The 18,313-nt window shown below is 37.4% G+C and overlaps 1 protein-coding gene across 5 annotated transcripts in view; it reads left to right on the top strand.

Annotated features, from left to right (window-relative positions):
• The window catches only part of ARB2A (ARB2 cotranscriptional regulator A), a 264,973-nt gene that overhangs the window by 59,903 nt on the left and 186,757 nt on the right, over positions 1 to 18,313 (top strand). For all 5 annotated transcript variants that reach the window (XM_065046978.1, XM_065046977.1, XM_065046979.1 and 2 more), the window contains one exon: positions 4,852 to 5,043. In XM_065046978.1, the coding sequence (XP_064903050.1) occupies positions 4,852 to 5,043 (192 nt within the window). The remainder of the gene's footprint in view (positions 1 to 4,851; positions 5,044 to 18,313) is intronic.

The following is an 18,313-nucleotide window of genomic DNA, read 5'->3' as shown; positions in this document are numbered from 1 at the left end:
TGCTAAAATCAGCTATTTTCATCAGAGAAATGGAAAAAGATTAAATGTGATAGTCTTTCAAAGGCCTCCAGAAGTGATTCATAGTGATTCCTGTTTATCAGGAATGTATATTTATATAGTATGCTGGAGTGAAAGTCAGTAGAGGTTTAACTTGAAAAAAACATCCTAGAATTCATTGAAGGAGTAAGAGATTACCTGAAAAAGAAGGATCTTGTCAGTAAAAGACTGTGGATTTCCAACAAGTTGTCACCAAGCTTACCAGGTGCTTTTAAAAAGCACCAGATGAGTCCCCTTATAAGTTAATAATTGTTTAAAAGAGGAAAAAATGTGTTCATATTTTGCAGATGAAATAATTTTTGCCAGTGCATTCTTATTAAGGCCTGCACAGACATAGTCGTAAATGAAAGAAAAAAGGAAATTAATAGAAGCTAACAAATCTCACTGTTTTTTTTTTAAAAAAATATTTAGAGTGCTTAAATCTGAAGGTGATTGTGTTGAGTTGGGGAATTATCCCATGATGCTGAATGATTGGATGATCACAGAATCACAGCATCGACTGGGTTGGAAAAGACCTCAGAGATCATCCAGTCCAACCCTTGGTCCAACTCCAGTCCATTGACTAGATCATGGCACTAAGTGCCATGTCCAATCTCAGTTTAAAAACCCCCAGGGCCGGTGAGTCCAGCACCTCCCTGGGCAGCCATTCCAATGCCTGACCACTCTCTCTGCAAAGAATTGCTTTCTCATCTCCAGCCTCAATTTCCCCTGGCAGAGTTGAAGCCCATGGCCCCTTGTCCTATTGCTGACTGCCTGGGAGAAGAGACCAATCCCCACCTGGCTAGAACTGCCCTTCAAGTAGTTCTAGAGAGTGCTGAGCTCAGCTCTGAGCCTCCTCTTCTCCAGACTAAACAAGCCCAGCTCCCTCAGCCTCTCCCCGTAGGGCTTGTGTGAACGCCGTGAGGTTCAGTTCTGGTAAATGTGAAATTATGGGGAAAATAACTCGCTCTGTAAACACAATGGTGGCCTCTAAATGAGCTATTACAACTCAAGAAAGAGCTTGGAGTGATTGAGGATAGTTTTCTGAGAACATCAGTTGGTGCTCAATGGCAGTGACAAACCCTCGAAGCAAATAGGGTGTTGGGAATTACAAAGTGTTGAGAACAAAACAGAGAAACGTGGTCGTTCCACTCATTACGTACCCCCCATCTCGAACACTGCGTGGAGTCTGGACCCCATATCAAAAAACAGACACAGAGGAGGGTTACGAGGGTGATCACAGGCATGAGATGCTTTTCAGACAAAGAAAGATTAGACAAAGATTCCTCAGCTTGGAAAACAGATGACTGAGGGAGAAATATGACAAACCTATAAAATCGTGAAGGGTGTAGAGAAGATTAATAGGGAATGGTTTTTTTGCTTTTTCTCATATAGAGAAGATAAGGGGCGTTGAGTTTAAATTATCAGGCAGGAGATCTCTGCTGAAAGAGTGGTGGTACCATTTCATATACATCCCAATTATACCGTGGAGCTCAATGCCAGAGGATACTATCAAGGGGAAAGGTATAAATGTGTTCCAAAAAACAGATTTTGACAATACTAAGGTGCAGTAGGCACATTGAACTATTGTACATGCTTCTCCAGTTATGAACTTTGGCTTGGGAGGCTCCAGAGTTACTGGTTTCCAGACCCAGGGAATAATTGCTCCATGAATACGAGAACCTGGTTTTTCTGGACTTCATCTCAGGTCATCAGAAAGTTGGTCTATTACCTTTTCCTGACAGCTGACAATGAAGCAGACAGAGTAATGATGTTTGAATATATGAAGTAAGTTTCAGGACTGTGTTAAGTGGAGTACTTTTTATTTTTCAATGTGATTTTAGTCGTGTATGGGAATGCTAGGCTTCAAAGGTTTAGGACGACAACATCCCACATTCTCTCATCTTTTTTAAATTTCAGCCTAGTGCAAAGTCCAACTTGCTGTCTTCATTTTGCTTTCTCAGGGGGCAGTTTCAGTTTTGGACACAACTGTTTCTAAATTTGTTTTCAGATACAAAAATAAGAACAGTTTTGAAATCAGGAATGCTCAACAATTATTTTATTATGTCAGCATCTCTGACAAAACAGAAATCTGAACATTTCTTCCTACACAGTGAGGCTGAGACTTAATGTTACTGTAAAGTACTGTAGTTCTCTTAGTGCTCTACATCTACTATTGGACTTGAAAATATAAATGAAGATACCCATATTGAGAGACAAGCCATTCAATTATCTCTTTTTAACTTCTCATTTTTTGCTCCATTGAGGGTTATATTATGAATATAAAGAAGACTGCAGCTTTTTTTATCCAGATGATTCCTTGTATTTCTCTATTTTTAATAGCACAATCAGGGATTGATATTTGCAGTTCTTTAGCTGTTGATGACAAATGGAGGGTTCTTCTGAATTAAATGCATCTTTAAGCTTCTGGGAAGACTTGAGATGGAAGTTTAAATAATTCCCGGTTGTTTTATTGACAGTGGCACTGAAAGGTCTTACTTTGCAGAATCTTCTAACTTATCAACGCTTTGCTCTTTCCCTTCAGTAGGTAAAACTTCATTCAGTATTTGTCTGGATCTACTAGACAGCCAAGAACTATTTCAGTTTGAGAAACCTGTTTCACTTTTGTGTATGTTCTAGGCTCATAATTTTTATTTTAACGGGAATAAGAAACATATTCATGGGTTGTTTTTCCTTTTAAAAATTTAATATTCAGTCTTAAGAACTTCCAATGCACAAAATAAAAGACCCTTGGAGCCTATTCGTGTTGTTTGCATATTGGGCTGGTAGCAGCTAAAAACTGAAAATTGAGTCAATTTCGATGTGGTAGCCTGAATTTAGACGAGTTGTGAAGTATGATATGATCTTGCCCTATATATTGACATCAGCTGTGCAAAATACTAACGAGAATGCTTCTTAATTAATCTATCTACTGGTACTACTGTATTAGGTGATGGAGCATGTGAGACAGAACGCGTATGGAAAAGCTATTCAGTGTTAGAACATCGTAGTATTTGTATAACTCAGAAAATTCACCACAACTGCAAGCATTCATAAACATTAAGGTATAGTTGTGCTTTGAAAAAATAAATCCGAGAAAAGGAAAATTAAACAGTACTTCTAAACAAGTTATCAGTGAAATTTAGGGCGGTTTGACACTCCTAACTACAGATTATCTGAAGGTTCTTACTGCATGTGAGTAACGGTGTTGAATGGAGTTGTTAAATGAAACTAATTGAAGTTCGGCATTTTACCGGATTTATTTTGTTCATGTTTAAATAAAGGATCAGAAATAAATGTTCATGAGTAGGTCCAGAAGAGAAGGTGCCTAATAAATATCAGTTGTTTTATGTGGACTCAACGTGTCTGGCACTAAATAATATTCTGCGTTGATTTGTCGATAATACAAGGTTGTGCACAGAGTGGCCTTTATGTGCATTCTTCAGTGGAAGCTTGATCTAATGAATTACTACTGTTTGAGGATAAATTAGCATGAAGAAGAGTTTCCAAATGTGATTAATAGGAGGAAGAGAATAAAGCATAATTTTTTATGATCTTGGTGGATATTTTTAACTTTTTTAAGTTAAAGTATTTGCAGAAGTGTGAAATAGTTATATCCTCTAGTACCTGTGGTGACTAAGCGCTAGTATTTCCAAAATGCTAAACAAAAATTTAGTTTATGAATACTGAAACATACATACTAAGTTGTAACTTTGTCTGAAATATGAATTTACAATTTTTTTTAAGTTTCAGTGTTGTAAGAATTCAGTTTATGTGCAAAAGCCAATTACATCTTGCCAAATACTGAGATTTAGTGTTTTTGACCTTTTACCTAAGACATGTTAAATTTTAAGGTATCAAAACTTTAAGTTATCGTAATTTTAAGGTATCATAATTTTAAGGTATCTGCTACTTCAGAAACATCAATGTGATTTGACTGTAGTGCCAATACAGTACCTGTTGTACGTAAATATTCTAAACTCTTTTAAATATAATGTTTTTTTAATAATATTTTCTATTTTTGCCTGTCCTGTTGATCCTTTTCTGTGTATTCACAAGGTACAAAGGGAAGAATGCGTAGTCAGGATGGTGTTTACACCAGCGTAGTCTTCCACCTTGAGCTGGGCTTGCTAAGCCAAGCATAGACCTGTTTTATAGAACTTAATTTTTGTTGAACCAAGAGTGCTCCTTTACAGAGTAAGAACAAAACTTGGCATTATATTGTGTTTTACCGAATATTAAAGATGGTTGTTGGTTTGTACCTACAGCAAAGCAGCAAAGCATCGACCCGGGTGCAGGACTCTTAATGAAGCCATTATTTACACCCAAACTGGGTTTCTACATCTTATTAGGTTTATCCTATTAAATTTATAATTCACAAAATTAGAATACTGGTTCCTACATGGTTCGTTGGGTGTTTGTGTTGCGGTGGCTGAGATGGAACCCTCCAGGATTTGTTTCATTTTACATAAGGCTTCAGGCATTTGTAATTCAGGCATATTAATTGATTTGTAATTATTATTTTTTTTTGTAATTTATGGAGTTCCTTTTTTTTGCCAGTAAATTTCTGTAAACTGAATTTTCAGAGCTTCAGCTTCCTTTTACCTCTTCTTTTTGATGTAAATCTCCATTGGATTACTGTTCTAAACTGTGGTACATTTTAATGTGAAGCTACATTGCGTAGTTATTAGGTTTTTGCTTTATTTTGTACTGGGCACACTTTAGTCCTTATAACATACATACATGTAGTTGTAAACTACAGATGTTCTTTTAAACATGTTATTGATGCATCCAAGTGTGTGTCTGTAATTGCAGGTTGACGCGACTGAGAGTGAACCAAAGAGCTTTATCTTTATGAGTGAAGACGCGCTAACGAACCCTGACAAGCTGATGGTATTAATTCATGGTAATGGAGTTGTAAGAGCAGGTCAGTGGGCCAGGAGACTGATAATTAACGAGGATCTGGACAGTGGCACGCAGATACCCTATATAAAGAGAGCTACTGAGGTAAGTGAAAGTGCATGTATGTACAGTTGTGCGTGTATGTGTGTACCTATGTACGAAGAGTTTTAATGTGTTAAACAGTCTTCAATAATTCCCTAAATGATAATTTTATTTTTTATGGGAATACTTGCTTGGTTTGGATTTTTTTTTTAATAATTTTTTTCTACTAAATCAAGTTTCTTACAGTAACAAAATAATATATATTTTATTTCACATTGTGGCAGCGCTGCTATGTAGTTTAATATGGCAGCTAACATGACAAGAGCCCTTAGCAGGCGATGAGATGCAATAAAAGGCACTACAAAAATTTGTTATGATTTGAAGTGTTTTCTTTTACATTTCATTAAATTTGTACGTATTCTCACTCAACGTCTGTTGTAATCTCATGATAACACGAGCTTTCATGATAACAGCAGGCTTTATTGCTAGGCTTGTACTGAATTTATTAGAGGCACAGTCTTTTTCAGTTTTGCACTGAATACTGATTCATTCTGATTCACCTATCAATATTTGACAGTAAAAAACATTTACATTTTATGGACACAATTTTGTTACATTTACGTCCATGTAAGAGACAATTTAGAATTTGTGTAATGTTTTTAACACTGGAACTTTGCAGGTGTATTTAACCTCTTGCATCCTGCTACCTAAATGAACTTCCTTTAGTAAACATTAGAAAAGCCTGTTTAAGACTCACTATTTCTATTATTTTACCAAGTTAAGCTGATGTTCTACTCTAAATATCAGTGTTGTCACTGTGATTTGTAACACATTTTGCTAAATGAAGTTGAATTTTTTCCAGTTGACTTTAAAACTATTCCGTATAGAAAATTATTCTCCTCGAACGTGTTTTGTTTTGTTTTAATGAAGCAAAGAAAGAAAACTCATTGAAGCATTAGGCCATTAAGTCATTTTTTATTTGTATAATCCACTAACGAAGCACCAGACTTCACTTCTTGTGAAAAATAAAGTTAGTCTTGGGAAAGTGATGCTTGTTGCCTCCTAACATAGAGTTTTTATTAATTCTAAATCAAAATCACGGGTAGAATAAAAAATACTCTGTGATTATTGAGTGTAAAACAGGCGTATGGTACGTCCAGTGTAAGATGTTAATTTCTACATTTCTAGTGCTTGCGTGCCTGAATTTTCATTATTTCCGAGAAATTCTGCTCCTTTTTATAACGTGAGAGGGTGAGCAGTTAAAATTGGGAAACTGTCCCTAAATCAACATATAATCCTCAAGAAAATGTTTATAGAGGAAGAGAGTTACCATTTGGGTTTTTTTGCTGGTTTGTTATTTATTTTACACAGTGACTGTGCCAGTGTGACAGAGATGAGTCCTCCGTTCCCTCAAACGGTTATTATCCTTAAAAACCGATTATGTGTTCCTGGTTTTTGGATGCTTCTTTAAAGGAACGCAGGAAAAAAGCCGAAGAGTTTGAGAAAATGTCTTTAAAATATGTGATAATATGATGGTATTGGGGCGTCGGACTCTGTCTTTTGACTTTCTTCTGTCTTAAAGTGGTATTTAGTTGGGTAATTCCAGCTACTGCAAAACCCCGTCTCCCTTTTTGTGCACTTCAAAATGCTGATAAATGAACTACATGTTTAGAACACATATTATTTGCAACGTTTTTTTTCATGCCAAATGAAGATGAGATCATATTCAATTTACTATATTCCATTTTTTTGTATCCTGTAATCACCGTAGTGGGAATTGGATGTGTATCTGCTCAGATAAGGCAATATTTTATGGAAGTGGAACCCCACTGAAGGTATTTGGAATCATTATGGTACAACTGAAAAGAGAATGCCCAGAGTTATGTGCTGGTGTCACGTCTACTTCATGTACAGATCATATAAATTACTCTTCCAAGTGCAGAAAATTATGGTAGAGTGAGTGTAAGAACTGCAATTTTAGTTATAATAATAAAAATTGCATCCTTTTTCTGGGTTTTCTGGCGTTCAGTCCTCTAACTGATTTAGGCACTTCTGTCCCTTATGAAATGAAACTAACTGGTCTAGGTGATAAATGACCTGAATGAAAATTGTGATAACTCCTCATCCAGCGCTGCCAGTTTTCTTGAATGAAACCTATGAATGAGGCCTATCAAAGCACAAGATTACAGTGCTGATTACAGGAGAACACTCTTTTTTTATGTTTCTTTTTCCAATAAATGTGCGAATTTGAAGTGGATAATGGTAGCTAGGATTTGAAAGAATGTACGGGATGAGGGGAGCGATGTAAAGTCTTAAGACAGATCGTGCCTATGGTGGCTTGGACACATCAGAAAGGAAAGAGACAAGGAGAAACATCCTGGTGGGAATTCGAGTAGCTATAAATGTATTTTGTATATCATCTGGGCGGTTCCTGCACATAATGCTTCTCCTTCCACCTTTTACATCAAAATCTGTTGTGTAGAGTCCGTCTTTTTTGTAATAGGTATATGGGAGCAGTTTAGAAGGTTTTATATTGTCAAGGGTTTTGATTGCGGGGTGACAATAAAACCCTGGCAGATGCATTGATAACCTCCTCTCCCCACTTCCCACTCGGGACAGGCGATTGGGAGGGAAAGAAGGACAGAGGGAAGAGAGTTGGAAACATTAACAATGTTTTACTAATTGATAAAATAGAGAAAATAATACAAAATATACAAAACCAATCTTGAAAGTCTCAGCAACTGCAGAGCCGGCACCCGAAGTCCTGGACTGGACTCTGCAGCCAATCGGAGCTGGATTCAGTCTGTCTCTAGGCCTCAGTTCGCAGGGACGACTAGCAAGATCCTCTTCTAATGTCGGCCATAGGGAAAAGGGACAAGATCCTCGTGATCTCCCACTTTTATATGAAGTATCACATGAATGGGCTGTTATACAGAGTTGGTCAGTTTCTTGGTCACCTGTTTCTCGTTGCCCCTCTTGCAAGATGTCCATCTGTCCTTATCAATAACCTCGTATTCCATTGCTCTGTTTACCAAAACATGTGTCTGGTTCTCCAGGAAAAATGCAGCTCACATGAAGCTTTAGCTGACAGGCAAATTCACTAAAAGAGAAACTTGTTTTTTGACAAAACCAGGGCATATATGAAGAGGTAAGATTAGTGTGATAGTTCAGAAATTTAAACTCATTATTTTAAAAGAGATTTTGAAATATGAAAGAAGAAGAGAACTAACAAGCAACTGGATAGAGAACAGATTGTAGGAGAAAGGAGGCAGGAAAGTGTGTACAATGTGAGAGACAGATATGTGTAAATACGGTAAAAGAACTACTTTAGAAAAACATAAAAAAGGGAAAAGCGATAATATAAAGCAGTTAGACTGTAACAGAAGCTTAATTGAAATAAAACAAATACATAGTATAAAGATATTTAAAACAAAAAAAATACGTCAATTTCATATAAATATGGTACTAAATAAATACTGCATAGGTTTGTTGTTTTGTTAAAATAGAGCTTTTCTGGTGAAACTTTCTGCAGTGGGAAATACTGATTTTTGAGAGAAGCAATCATCTGAGGTGTGAGAGACTGAAGTTCACGTCCCTTCTCTGGGAGTGAGAGGCTGTTTTGCTTACAGTATCACAGTATCACAGTATGTTTGGGATTGGAAGGGACCACAAAAGATCATCTAGTCCAATCCCCCTGCTGGAGCAGGAACACCTAAGTGAGGTCGCACAGGAACATGTCCAGGAGGGTTTTGAATGTCTGCAGAGAAGGAGACTCCACAACCCCCTGGGCAGCCTGTTCCAGTGTCTGTCACCCTCACTGAGAAGAAGATTTTTCTCAAATTTAAGTGGAACCTCTTGTGTTCCAGCTTGATCCCATTACCCCTTGTCCTGTCATTGTTGGCCACCGAGAAGAGCCTGGCTCCATCCTCATGGCACTCACCCTTTATATATTTATAAACATTAATGAGGTCCCCCCTTAGTCTCCTCTTCTCCAAACTAAAGAGACCCAGCTCCCTCAGCCTTTCTTCATAAGGGAGATGCTCCACTCCCTTAATCATCTTTGTTGCCCTACGCTGGACCCTCTCCAGCAGTTCCCTGTCCTTCTGGAACTGAGGGGCCCAGAACTGGACACAATATTCCAGATGTGGTCTCACCAGGGCGGAGTAGAGGGGAAGGAGGACCTCTCTCGATCTACTAGCCACCCCCCTTCTAATACACCCCAGGATGCCATTGGCCTTCCTGGCCACAAGGGCCCAGTGCTGGCTCATGGTCATCCTGTTGTCCACCAGGACCCCCAGGTCCCTTTCCCCTACACTGCTCTCTAATATGTAATTTCCCAACCTATACTGGAACCTGGGGTTGTTCCTGCCCAGATGCAGGACTCTACGCTTTCCCTTGTTAAATTTCATCAGGTTATTCCCCGCCCAACTCTCCAGCCTGTCCAGGTCTCTGGATGGCAGCACAGCCTTCTGGCGTGTCAGCCACTCCTCCCAGCTTGGTGTCATCAGCAAACTTGCTGATAGTACACTCTATTCCCTCATCTAAATCGTTAATGAATATATTGAATAATATTGGCCCCAGCACTGACCCCTGAGGCACTGCACTAGATACTGGCCTCCAACTAGACTCCGCACCATTGACTACCACTCTCTGGCTTCTCTCCTTGAGCCAGTTTGCAACCCACCTCACTACTGTATTGTCCAGACCACACTTCCTCAACTTAGCTGTGAGGATGCTGTGGAGACTGTGTCAAAGGCTTTACTGAAGTCAAGGTAGACCACATCCACCGCTCTGCCATCATCCATCCACCTTGTTACATTCTCATAAAAGGCTATGAGGTTGGTCAAGCATGACTTACCCTTGGTAAAGCCATGCTGACTGCCCCTAATAACCCTCTTATCCTTGATATGCCTTGAGATGGCACCAAGGATAAGCTGTTCCATTACTTTCCCAGGGACAGAGGTGAGGCTGACCGGTCTATAATTACCCGGGTCCTCCTTCTTGCCCTTTTTGAAGACTGGAGTGCTTACGATGATAATACCACACTGGAGCTATTCAGCTTTGAGCAAATAAATATAAATCATATAAATAAGTAAATAACATTAGAAAATGGGTTGTAATCTACCTCTTCTGCATTTCGCACAGGTGTCCCGTTCACTGGCTGTAGAGTCAGGCCCTTCTCAGATCAGTTGTTATTGAGTCGTGCATGGAACCGCAGAACCGTAGGATTGTGTAGATTGGAAAAGACCATTAAGACCATCGAGTCCAATCCAGCTCTGCCAAGTCCACCTCTAACCCACATCCCTGAGAACCTCAAATACGCATCGTTTAAACCCCTCCAGGGATGGTGGCTCATATAGAATCATAGAATAGTTTGGGTGGGACCTTCAGAGGTCACCAGGTCCAAACCCCAGTGACCGAGATCAATTGTTATATAGTCACATAAACAATGACCAAAGCAGCGCCAGGAGGAGATAGTGAGAGACAGAGGTAAATGCTCTAATTAATTTGTGACGGCGTTTACTTGGGGTGTCAAGAATTAAAGATTTACATTCCTAGTTTCAACTGTGGAAATATTTCTTTAAAGGCTGCTAAAACATGACTTTCAGCTTTGGTTTTCTCTTGAGTTTATCCTACTGCACTTTCTTAACAGTTTTTGCTCCTAAGAAAATTTTTGATGTGAATGTTAGAATTATTCACTCGTATTAATGTCATTCATTTGTTTAAAACTATCAGGCTGGTGATATTTACTGAGAATTGCTGAGGGTGGTTTCTTTCTTCAGGTTGCAATAAGATGTCATTAGTTTTGTAACTCGGTTGAACGGAACAAAAAAATCACCCGGTGTAACAGTAGTAAATTTACCCACCATAGTTTTTATGTGATTTAGTAACCTTGTTAGTTAGTAACTGGTATTATAACACATTTCGTTCTTTCCATTTTGTAAAAATAATCCCGTTTCAAAAGTAGATACTTACACATTGTCGTCAAGAAATTACGCTTTGTTGAAACTACACTTACACTTTTAAGTCTTGCTTTTAATCATAGAATATCTTGTTAGACGGCATCCTCTTAGTTCTGCTGGTCACATTTTAGGAACCTAAGATTTAAAATTTTGTCTTATAGTTTACATATGCTTAGCATAATTTCAATAGGATGGTGAAGTTACACTTTCTGGACAAAAAGCAGAGCTGACATTTCACTGCAGTTACAGTTCGTCCACAGAATACTAATATTTGTGTACTTTTTATGTCTCCTAAGCATACCATCGCAGAAAGAAGTTTAAATACTTCATCTATTTATTAATTGTCAGTTACAGTGCCAGACACTAATATTTCACTGGAAGTAAAATGTCACTAAAAGTGACAATGATGTGCTATATTGTTTTCTGTCAAATATTAATTTTCTGATTCTGGTGAATGTATTTGCTTTTATTCTTCCTGTTAGACCACAGAAATAGCATTGCCTGTAAAGTACTATTTAGTAGGGAAAACTTGTATTTACAACTCTTACTTTAGTGGGGATAACACTAAGAAAGGTACATAGCTGGTTGGATGATCTTTTGGACATCTTTCTAAAAGCAGATCAGAATATTTTACTAGATAATTTGTCATGTGTATTTGACGTAAAATACACTATACTTTTGAAAGAAAACTTACAAAGCAATATATTTAATTCCTTCTGAAAAATTCTATGAGGAATTGATAATTTCTAAAGTGCTGGTTTCAAAGACTGATCGCCAAGTGGGTAGAAGGAAAAGTTGCGTATTTAGTTGGGAGCAATAGCGATCAGTCACGAAATACACAATAATAGGTAAAACGCTGTATAGGAGTTAAAAATTATGGAGTCAGGAATTCAATAAGAGGTTTAAAGCTGAGGGTAATGTTGAAGTGACAGGGTCTAGGAGCCCACACAGCCCCACGCCAGCCGAGGAAAACAAGATGACAGCTCCAGCGTGCAGAGGGGCTGCTAACGACAGCTTATTCCTTCATGATTTCAGCTCTTGACAGAAGACAGGTCCGCTTGCTGCATCATGGCAGACGTATCATTACCTTCTGGCCCTGTCATGACTGAACTGGAAAAAGAAAGCAACAAAAAAGCCCCGCTTGCAGCTCTGAAAATCCAATTACCCTTTGGAATTCGGTGCATCCTTTCCAAGATGCGTATTTCTGTTCTTGTATTGTGTGTGTTACGTTCTTGATGCATTAGTTTGATAATGTGGAGATAGGTATAGATTGCTTTGTCTTCTTTTATTCCGCTGGTTTGTTGTAGAACCCTGTAGTGTGTTAGTTTACTCTGTCCCTGACCTAAGAAAATAACTGTTCAATATATATGGATAACCATGATTTTAAAATGTATTTCTTCCAAAAAAATAACTTGAGCATTCTTCTCACTGGCTAAGTATGGGGTTAAGAACATGCCCTGAGTATCTAAAATAATCATTTTAGAAATAAAGTTTAATATAAGTGGCCCTTTTATCATATGCATATTAGGATTCTTCCTTTATTTTACCCCCCTCTCTCTTCAACTTGTTGGATACCTGACAGTGACTCTGGAGACTTAGAAAAGAGCAAGAAGGGGTGTGGATTTTTGAAAGTGTGTCAAAAGCCTTGGGGTTTGGGTATGATCGGAATTTCAATAGGAGGTTGAGATGAGTTTAAATGCATAGAAGGCGAACATAAAAATCTTGTTTAATTTCTGTCATGTTGTTCTTTTTTTAGTCACTCTGATGTCTTTTTCAAATCTGCTTTTCTCTCAAGCTTTGTGATACTATATCCAAGATCTGGGGTTTGGTGGGTTTTTTTTGGTTTTTGTTTTTTTTCTTCTTCTTCCCTCTTTGTATTTCGTTTTAACTGCTGATCCCTTTTCTGTGGTGCTTCTGCCTTTAATATCAGCTGAAGCGGTCTGAATTGCTGAATCAAAGCCGTTTTGGGAGAGAGACAGTGTTTAAGATTGTGCAGGGTGAGATTCTCTGGGTAGAAGGTAACACTTCCTGCAGTTATAATCAATGCGCTCCACACTTTCAAAGGCAGGAGGAGCCACGACTTGCTCAGGGGTTAAACTTTTTAAATCACTTCCCTTGGGAAAAATGCCATCAATAAAATGGAATAATTAGTTGAAGATTCTTGAGCAGCCTAGGTTTGAAAATATTAGAGATGGGTCAGGTTCGCGCTCCTGTTGTATTTTTTTCCCCTTAAACTTTTGTTTAAATGCATACAGTATTAGAAAATCAGTCTGCTTCAAAAATAACGTCATTTGCTTAAGCCAATATATTAATTTTGTGGTCTGTGTAGTCTCATAGTTATTGTGTAGTCTGTAGTTATCGTCTGTGTAGCCTAATAATAGTAAGAATGTAGACTAAATTAGAAATTAAATAGAAATATACCTTTAGATTTGCTAGTTTACTCTTTTCCTACCCATACGCCTATTCTACAAATACTCATTTTAGCTTACAGAAAACATGTATAACTTTGAGCCTTACCAAATAAGCTTAGAACATAAAATATACATTAACTCATTTTAAAAATCATGATCTAAACAGCATTAAATTAACTTCCAGCGCATAGGGTCACCGATTTCTATGGAGATGAACAGTTTTACTATTCAATTACACTCATCTCACTTAGCATTAATTATGTTCCACAATTTCAGTTTTATGGCAAGTTTATTGTTTTTCTGACTTTTTTGTATCATGAATTTTGTTAAAGCAGCTATTTTGAGCTATAAAACGTGCCTAAGAATGGTACTTTCAATACACGGTATATTATATGTGTACTGTACAAAACATTGATAAATACGCATGAATGGCTTTGGAATGAAAGATTCTTACCCTTCATTAATTACTTATTTGCACTTTTCGTTTTTCTTAAGGGAATGTAAAATCTCTGACAGCGCCGGGGCCAGTAACCGAGCAAGACTTTAGCAAATACGTAATCGATATTTTTCAGAAGTACAGAATTGCGTTTTCGAATGGGTTGTATGGAAATGAGACCTGTACCACCTGAGTGGATCGGTTTATTTGGTAGGGAATAGTCTTTTTAGCAGAAATGGCTAAATACATACTGACATGGTTGTACTTGGGAGTGCCGTTATTTCTAACTTGGATTTACCACTTTGTAAGAGTCTCGTTTAGAATAAAATAATTAATTGGTAATCCGGCATTGGTTTGATGCAGAGAATTCGAGTTTATGGAAGTGTCTTAGATTTGTGGTTATTAATATCTGAGAGCAGTACATAGGATTAACTTTGTATTTGATCTGATTTGGTGTAGAGCGGTTGTATCTCACGTTTGAACGCGGGATGGTCCAGTAGAGTTGTGGTGGGTGGTACCTCAGCTCACCCAGAGCACTGAATTATACAATTTAGGATTTACTGGGCTCTTCTTTTGTGTGATAAACATACTTATAAGATGGGCATAGTTATCTGACCATGGAATGAAGGTTTTAAAACAATTTAGCTAAGTTTTCTTGTAGATTTTTCAGTCGGGGTGATCCTGTCGATGGTTGTGCTCATACAGATTTTTGAGAGTGGTGCCATGTAGTAGAGATACACACACATTTCGTCGTGAAATGTAATTTTAACAGGGATAATCTTAACTTATTGTGCACTGACACTTACTAAAATTACTTTCATATAGGATGGAGTGAAATGTTAATTGTTCATTAGTTAACGTATTAATCTTAAGTCATTAGCTTCATTGTACTTTGTGAAAAAAAAATAGCCAATGCCTTTGTTCTATTAACTCAAGAGGATATGAATTCAGGAATGAGAAATACGCATGCATGTTTTTTATATCTTTTAAAGAAGTTAACTCACATTTAAAAATACTTAATGCCTATTTAAAAATATTTAAAATGTCTTTCGTCATATTTATTAGATGTACAGATGGTTAAACCTAACTAATTTCAATGCATTACAATCGTAAATTGCATTCTCTATACTAAATATCGTGGAAATAGTATTGCATGTGTGCCAGTATAGGTATGGTGTATGTGTGTGTTTAATATTACACTAAATTGCCAATACCCTGTTGATTTTTCAAATGAATCATTACTTAAAAGACTTACCAATTCAACGGGGAGATGAACACTTCCTTATTCATACCACGAAATGCATATTTGAATAAAATTATCTTTTGCTTACTGTGCATTGAGCTGGAAAATATTAACTTTAATGCACAGGAATTCAAATAAAAATTTGATATGCTTCATCCTTAAATAGTTTAGTCCTGTTCTAATAATGCATGTTGCTGCTTGAGGTAACAGGGAAATAGATACGGCAAGGACTTTGTCATGCAAATTTACTCAGGATCGTAAGCTTTTGAAAACACACATCTTTTGAACGATATGTGTCACTTTTGATCAGAAACTTTTAAAAGTTTAATAATTCTGCTCGAACAAACTAAAAGTGTCGGTAATTGTCTTTTTTTTTTTTTTTCCCCCCACTTAAATTAACAAATTATAACATCAAGAAATCTGAGAGCGAGGTACGCATCAGGTCATTTGCTGCTGCAGGCGTTTTCTCTCCCTTCAGGATGTGCTTGTTTAGTTTCTCTCACTTTGCGCCCGTGGCAAACGCGTGGTGAAATTCAGACGCGTTCTTCCCCTCTAAGGAATCTCTAGGGTGACACATAACTTATACAAAATTAATAAATGGTGTTGCTTTCTTTATTATCACCCAATCCCGGGCAATTCGCTTTGTGTTCCCTTTGGAGAAGGGTTGAGTTGCATAGGATGGGCTTATTAGAAAAAAAAAACACATGCTTCTGCATGGAATTCAGCAGTGAAAGTGCACGTGATAGGGTGAAATGTGTCATTAAGAAAGCGCAATTATTCCATTTTCAGGTATTTCTTTGGAGAGAAAACAAACAAAAGAATAATAATAATAATAATAATAATAATAATAATAATAATAATAATAATAATAATAGAACGGTGAAGATGCCTTATACATTGCTTTTAAACTTAGAAAATTATTTGAAAATTATTAGAAATTATTTGGAATTTTTAAACATGTCAAAGCACAGGATATTTTATTTATTTATTCATTCATTCATTCATTGATAATGATTTATTCTGGGTTATGAATTTGGTTTCCTTTCATCTCAGGAACATTTAAAGACCTCTTAATTTGAACAGTTATTTTTGGAGAGGCCCAGGCGCGCCATCTTGCTCATCCACCACCATTCGTTGTGCCGTATTGTGGTGCTAATCCCCATAGGAACGGGAGAGATTGGCGCAGGTCGCTTAACCCGTTATTTTGTGAGCCTCCATTTCTCTTACGCTAAAGGCAACAAGACTTGAGATTGCTTTGGAGGCTGGAATGGATAATGAAGCTTGGGTGTAAATAATTGCTGATACATGAGGGAAAACAACTTAATTTCTTTTTTTTTCTTTGATAGTGATTAATTTTAATTGCTCTTTTAGCAGTGGAAGGCAGAGTTGTACTTCGTAGTGCTGTATTAGAGCATTTCTTGCTTCCGATGAACAAGAATCCTTAAAAATGTTACACTATTAGTATTACATTTATTTACATGTTTGTTTCCTAGGAGTTACCCATTGCCATTTAACTTCTCCTGAAGAGCGTATGTACTTAGCTAATAAATAAATACTGCTTGTATTCTATAAACTATTTGAAAAATAAAGGCAGAAAACATTCCCGGCGCTTCATTGCGCAGGTGACGGGGTTTGTGCTGACTCTCTGTGGTTTGAATCCCAACTCTTCCTCCAGCGTTGGGAGTAACGTGATTGAGTCTTCTGGAACGAGCTCCTGAATGCTGATAAAGGAGTTTCCCGTGAACCACGGGAGCCACTCATGTGGAATATGCACCTTCCACATCACGCATGGTTGAGATCAGATATGGGATTTTCAAGGCTTGACAGCCCTGGTTCATGGACGGTGATATTTACACTGAAGTTAGGACTGTCTGAGTGCCAGTATTTAGCTAATAGCAGCTGATGATAAAAATAAGTGATTCTGGGATTCTATTTTAATGGTACAGTGTTATTGTCAAAAAAATACTAAAAACAGGCATTACTAACAACTGATTAAAATATCATTTTTAATTAATACCTTGAGTTGAATCAAACATTTACTGGCTTTGGTTACAGTCAAAAGACTGTCATTAATTTGATCCTTTTTGTTTGCGTTCTTTGTGTTTTGTTCTTTGTATTCACTGTGTTCGATCAGCATTTGTCTTTTTGCCTTATTTTGAAACAGATCCTTTCTTAAAATGACAACGTTCTGGACAGTTTTATCACTGATAAGTAAATTCCCCGAGCTGTTTTCGTCTCCCATTCCCTCCAGCCGGTTTCCGTACCTTCTTTTTGTGTTCTAATGTCCGCGTCCAAATGGTTGCCTACCGTCCCTCTTGCCTTTACTCTTGAGTCTTTATTGAACAGCTTTTTTCTGCCATGTGTTTTTTGGTGCACAGGGGACACATTGATTATGCAGCAATAAGTCTCCATATTTTTAATTCATATGTCCAGACCTGAACTTAACAAGCACAAACCTTCATCTGCATAGCAAGCCCTTGCTTTGTTAAGTATTTGTACGCTTCGGCTGCTAAAATTTAGGAGTTCTCTTTTGAGAATGTGTAAACTTTCAAAAGTTTATAAGTTAGCCAATTTTGAGTAGAAACTCCTGGGAATGAGAGGAGTAAATCCCAGCCAAATTATAAGCCCCTGATTGAAGAGACTAGAGCATTTCATAGTGAGGTTCGCTAGATTTTCATGAAGGTGGCAAACTGATGTATTTGTATTTGACTTTATCTCGGCTATAGATGAACTGTTTACTGTGAAATTTTCAGCATATTCAGCCTGAGGCAAAAACAGCTATAAAATACAGCTAAAATCTTGGTAAAGTTAGACGTAAGCAGGAAGAAAGTAGTGGGGATTTTGTTGGCCTTGAGGACTGGCAGATTAATTGATTTCCAGCCACCCCTCACTGCAGTACCAGTGTTCCCCAATCATCAAGTTGCAGATGAGCAGTAAGAAATTCTAATGCCTTTAACCATAAAAGTACTGTACTGTGGTACTATTCACCTGATTAATTACACTGAAATCTTTGTTCTTACTGTTCGATTGTTTTTTTTTAAGAAGGTTATATAAATTTTTGAGTAACACAATATAGCTGCTTGGTGAGCAAGAAAAGCTTTGCAATATCTCCTGTTGACCAGGTTCTGGATTCAATTAATCTGTTCTTGAAATTTGTTTTGTATTCTCTTTCAATATTTTTATTTTCAAAGTGCATATATCCTGATATTTTGTAGACTAAGAATTGCTGGAACAATCGCTGGTCTGGGGATGGAGACTAAGCATTAAAACGCGGCATTGG

The sequence above is a fragment of the Columba livia genome, chromosome Z (assembly GCF_036013475.1).
Source record: "Columba livia isolate bColLiv1 breed racing homer chromosome Z, bColLiv1.pat.W.v2, whole genome shotgun sequence".
NCBI classification, from domain to species: Eukaryota; Metazoa; Chordata; class Aves; order Columbiformes; family Columbidae; genus Columba; species Columba livia.
The sequence above is the reverse complement of the archived record's forward strand: the minus strand, read 5'-3'. Positions and strand labels throughout refer to the sequence as shown.